This window comes from Egretta garzetta, unplaced genomic scaffold (assembly GCF_000687185.1).
Source record: "Egretta garzetta isolate BGI_Z169 unplaced genomic scaffold, ASM68718v1 scaffold557, whole genome shotgun sequence".
Lineage (NCBI taxonomy): Eukaryota > Metazoa > Chordata > Aves > Pelecaniformes > Ardeidae > Egretta > Egretta garzetta.
In genome coordinates this window covers 260,863-266,172 of record NW_009260264.1, presented here as the reverse complement: position 1 = coordinate 266,172, position 5,310 = coordinate 260,863, and the positions used below count along the sequence as shown (strand labels likewise).

The 5,310-nt window shown below is 42.7% G+C and overlaps 1 protein-coding gene across 1 annotated transcript in view; it reads left to right on the top strand.

Annotated features, from left to right (window-relative positions):
* The first annotated feature begins 4,133 nt into the window (after positions 1-4,133).
* Positions 4,134-5,310, top strand: part of COMMD8 (COMM domain containing 8) — a 6,692-nt gene continuing 5,515 nt past the window's right edge. The window contains exon 1 of the mRNA XM_035897688.1: positions 4,134-4,209. Within this exon, the coding sequence (XP_035753581.1) occupies positions 4,134-4,209 (76 nt within the window). The remainder of the gene's footprint in view (positions 4,210-5,310) is intronic.

The window sequence follows — 5,310 nt, the reverse complement described above, 5'->3', positions numbered from 1 at the left end:
CTAGGAACGTCTTGAGTGAAGTCAATTCCATTGTTATTTCCCATGGAAAAGAGAAGAGAAGAAGTAGGAGGTAGAAGTGAAAAGTTGCCCCATATTTATTAAAGACCCCCAAAGAAGTCCAGCCGTTCTGGCCAGCACGATGTGCTGCCAAACTGGATGCAGACTGGCAAGACTGAGAAAGACCTGTAAATCCCAAGGCCATTTGCCTTGGGAGCAAGTTGCTGTATTTACCCTGGAAGGGATTTAGTGGTAAAAAAGCACTGCTGTGCTGTACTGGCAAAAGTGCTCTTAACATGGATGTAGCTATAGGAACAAACTGTGCTTTTTCTTAGTCTGTTAAAATTTACCTTCTCTTTCTATGCCCTTGGTTGAAACAACCTCTGTCCACAAAACCAGAATTTTGCCAGCGTAACTATTTCACCAGCAGCTGTTTTCATTTCCTTAAAATATTATGTGATAAAAATAAAATCTACAGTAGCTATCAGAGTAGCTCTCAACTCAGAGTCATATAATACATATAGTCCACGAATTCCTTGGATGGATGAGGTGAGATGTACCTAATAGTGTGTTTATTATTGTAGGAATACTTTCTTCCTGCTGCTATTATGATGTGTTGGTGCAACTTGCTATGCAGCATATTGCAGCGACTACTAATTGTTGTTTACTAATAGGGCTAAGACTCATCATAATCTACCCACAGGGCATTTTATTTTATCTTTTATGATGGCCAAAGAATTTTGAAAAGCACCAACACACTATTACCATTCATCATTAATATTAATATCTTAGGGTTAGGCTTAGAGAAGGGGAGGAATATTTGGCTTAGAGTTTTACTGCATCTGCCCTAAAAGTGATTATTAATTTTCTGTTGTTGTTGTCTTTTTGCATTCCAGCCATTACAATTATTAGACCTGCATATGGTGAGTAAAATTCCAGTCCTGGCACATGCCTGGTATTGAGTTCACCTAGAACTCTTAGGCATGAAAAGAGGGATGTAGAAGAACAGAAATGGTAACAATAGATCTTTCCTTATAAAATGGTAGCAATAAATCAGATGAAAATAATCTCTCCTGTATGTTCCCTGAACACAGGATAAGAAATAATGGTCCTGAATTGCAGGAAAGGGGAGTTAGGAGACTATTCATAGAGACTCCCGTTGGGTGGGAGATGAAGGCTCCTCCCTCTCCTGTCAAAGAAGCTCATGCAAAGAAGTGTGTCTTGGGGACAGGAGAGGAAAGGCAGACATCCAGGACCCAGAATAAGTCTGTGCCTGCTCAGCTACAGACAGTAGATGATGACCAGTGGGACTCGTGAGCACACAGCCCCAGTTACTGAGCCCTGTTTGTGTTGAGCTTTTAGTTGTTACTGTAGTGGGTATATAGCTCAAGCCAACTACAGGCTCCTTGGCCTATAGAATAGGTCAGTCTTCTGATCTAATCTATTCCCCTGCCTCTGTCCTACCCAACAGTGGGTGTGACACCAGCTTCTGGTCTTTCCTGTCCTCAGGCAGGCAGGTGTTGAGATGTAAACAGTACAGATATTTGTAATACCTACAATAATGACTTGTTTGATTTAGAATAATATATTCTAATAATATTCTTCCCATTTGGTTATTCAAAGCATGCTCAGGGAGTCCAGCAATAGCAGTTCCCCTCTGAAAATCTTGCAATGTAGCAGAGCTGTTTTGAATGATCTCTTTAGTATGTTCTTGTCTGTGAAAGGCGGTACAGAGTTGGGTACATCAATTGTGTGCCTCTGAGATGATGTTGAACCACAAGAATGCCCCTTACAGCTATTGCTAGGTCTTCAGTGCAATCTGTAGGAAGGACAGAACTGCTACAGAAACCTGCAGGAGGATTTTGAAATTTCAGAGTGAGGAGTGAAATAAGAACATTTAGGGAAATCCTTCTAGTTACGTCTCTTCACTGGCAAAAGCTAGAGGAGACAGAGGCAAGTATAGAGCTATAGACATAGACTGTCTCCACTCTGCATGATATCTTATAGTAGTATATTTACAGAATGGGGAGGGGCGGGAGGGAAGAAAGAGAACCAAACCTTGTTATGGTTTTATGTGCTTAAATTTTACAAGTAAAATAATTTAAGAAACTGATTTCTCATTCAGGAGAATTTATGATTATAAAGAGCAAATAGCTGATAAAGAATATTCTGCATGCTAGTATCATATTGTTTATCCAGCCTCACTTATTATGAACTTCACTGGCTGGTCAGAGTGTAAAAGTGAAGTAGAGATTCACAATTTTCATTCTTCAGCTGTAGCATATCACTATGAGCATGTTTGTTATGTAAGCTTCTACAAAAGCTTTCAAGATTCCTGGTTTAATAATCAAAGTGGCTCACTGACTGATATTCATGTGTCAAGCTGTAATTTCAGGACTGATTTCATCTGATCTACGTGTGGGCTGCCAGAAGGGGTAGTTTTGTCTTCCCCCTCGGCCCCAGTGACAGTTTTCTTCTGTTTGAAGTGGTGCTTTCTTCCAACCTGGCTGAAATCTAAACCGTGAAAAAAATAAATCAGTGCAAAAATTACAATTAGTTTTCAGCCATATTAGTTGTGGTTTCATTCTGCAGCTACAGGCACCCTAATGCTGGCAAAAGGGAGGGGGAAATGAAGCAGAGCTGGAAACGGGCTGGGGGACCAGTGGGACCTCCCTTTTCCATGGCAACCTGCATTTAGCTCAGCTTAACCTGAACTGCAACCTCATGTTTCCTCTGCATTGAAAAATCCCATTTACTGGTCCCTCTGTGTTGGTAAAAGGAAGAACTATCTATTTATTTCTATTGCCATACCAATTTAATAGTTCCTTGTGGGTCAGAGTTATACTGGTGCTCAGATGCTCTCCCTGACTGGATATACTTAGACCAATATAAAATAACTTTATGCTACTATAATATTAAGAAACTCTGATTATTAAATGATTTCCCAATGATTTAATTATTGCCATTCCTCCAAAAACAAGGGCAACAAAAAAGGTCAAATTTAAAATGTGTTTAATCACTGCTTGTGGGTTTTCTCTAAAGGCAAACCAACCCCTCTGTAAGTCAGCAGCAATGTGGATAATATAATGCAAAGTTTACTCCACATTTCTCTCTCATAAAGCTGCTGCTTTTCTTGCTGTCCTGAGTCTCTTGCCTACCTACCTACTGTTCTACAAGTTTCCCTCCCTGCCTCTGGTTTTGTGGTTATTTGACAGCTTACATTCAGAGGGGTGGGTTGGGTTATTGCCGCTGTGGTAGAAAAGCATGAAAAGCTGGTATTTTAAGGTCCAAGACATGATGGCAGACCCAAACAATGAAAGTCCAAACAAATTCTGAACTGCCAAAGGCCAGCTTTGTATACCCTACTACTTTGTAGAGCTGTACATGGGATCAGAAACATTGATTTAACTAAACTAGCTTTGATTTCCTTGCGCAGTCTGACTTTGCACCTCGTATGTCAGTAGGCCGAATCCAAAATATTATTTAAACTACACATCTATGAAAAGTGAAACTCTTTATTCTTCAGGCCTGCAAAAAATAAGCTGCTTTGAAAGCGTTCACTAAGATTGTGTCAGGCAGAATGGTGGTTCCCTGTCCTCTTTTGTGTATTCCTGTCCTTCATGTGTTTCATCTTTGCTTTCTTGCATCTGTCACTTGTTTGATCCCTTTCAACTGAGCAGGACACTCATTACCTATCTCCTTAGTCCCCCTCATTTATTTCTCTCCAAGTCTGGCTCTCCTTCATATTTCCCCGGTGTTGTCTCTGGGTCTGTTTTGTTTGGAGCAGAAGCTCCCCCTGCTGCTCTGTTTTGTGGTGTGCAACACTGCACAGTCAGAAGGAACCGGATAGGTTTCCAGTTACCTAACAAAGCAAGTTCAAGGGGAATAAAGGAAATTATTATTGAAAATTATATAACGTCATTTTTATTTGCATGTTCAGCTATTCCTGAATTTAACAGCAGCATCAAGTAATTTCTCCATAATAAATACATTTTCCAGAAGCCTTTATTAAAAATCTAATTTATGAGCAGTAGCTAACCCTGAGAGAAATGGGGTGCACCAGTCAGCAAAACATGAAATGGCCATCTGTTTCTTCTCCAAAACTCCCATGCACCACACCGTTCCTACAAGGCCACATGCCCGTCTTTGGAGAAGATGTGCCACAAACTGATTTAGCCAGCCTGGGGTTTTCTGCAGACCTTATATCCACCAGTACAGACTTGTAGCTGCTTTCGTATTCTTATGGCCCAGTGTTATACTTCAAGACCCATAATTGCTTGCCTGTGAATTAGCCTAGTGGTTTCAGTGAAACAAGGCCTGCCTTACAGGTATTTCGTTTTCTGTGCAGTTTTGTGTCTTGCTGGGACTTGAATTCATACTGGTTTTCTCGTACAAGTGGTCGGGGCATTTTTGCTTCTTCACATTCACATTCAGATCATCTTACGGCACGGAAAGGTCACGGCTAATGCTAAACCCTGGTTCTGTAAACCTCCTCCGCGGCCTGGTTAGCACTGAACTCCCGCTTAGGCAATGCAGGAACGAATTGGTTGTGGTAAATACTGTACCAGCAGCATTCTGTAGTCAGTATTTCTCCTAACTTCCTCAATTTCGTTTAATACCAGAGGTGTGGTGCCTGTCACAAGCCTTGGGCCTCCTCCCCTGCCACCAGTTGGAAGGTTAAGCCTGTCAAGAGTGCAAAAGCAGAGCTGCAAAACAGGCAGAGCGTAAAAATAACTGAAGTGTTACTGCACATACAAGCTCGTAAAATTTGGGGGGGTTCAACTCCATTCGCCGCCTGACCGAAGGCTGCGCAGAGCGTGAGTTCTCCCTCCAAACCCGCGGGGCGAACCCCCACGGCGCCGGAACCGGGACTCGAACCCCTGATCTAGGGGAGCAAGCAGCTGCGTGGGGCTTAGTTGCCGGTTAGGGTTAAACCACAACAAATGCATTAGCTTAAAGTTAATGAACTTTCACTAGAGCTCTTTCCTGTTACTTGCTGCCATGAAACATCAATCAGTATCACAACAGTAAGTGCTAGTTTAGTGTGGATGACATCTTTAGAAGGAGGGATGCAGCTGAGGAGGTGAAGGGAAGTGGCTATTTAGAGCTCAAGTCATCAATTAAATTCGCCGCCCTCCTTCGCCGGCCTCTCCAAAACGAAACGGAAAGCACCGGCTCAGAGCAGGCCGGGGGTGCACCCAGCGGGTGCTGCTGCCCTCGCTTCGCTGTTGGAATATCGGGAGTGCTGCTCCCGGGGAGGCTCCATGGCCTGCCTGGGTCTGCCTTACGGCGGGGGTCGGGGAAGAACTACCA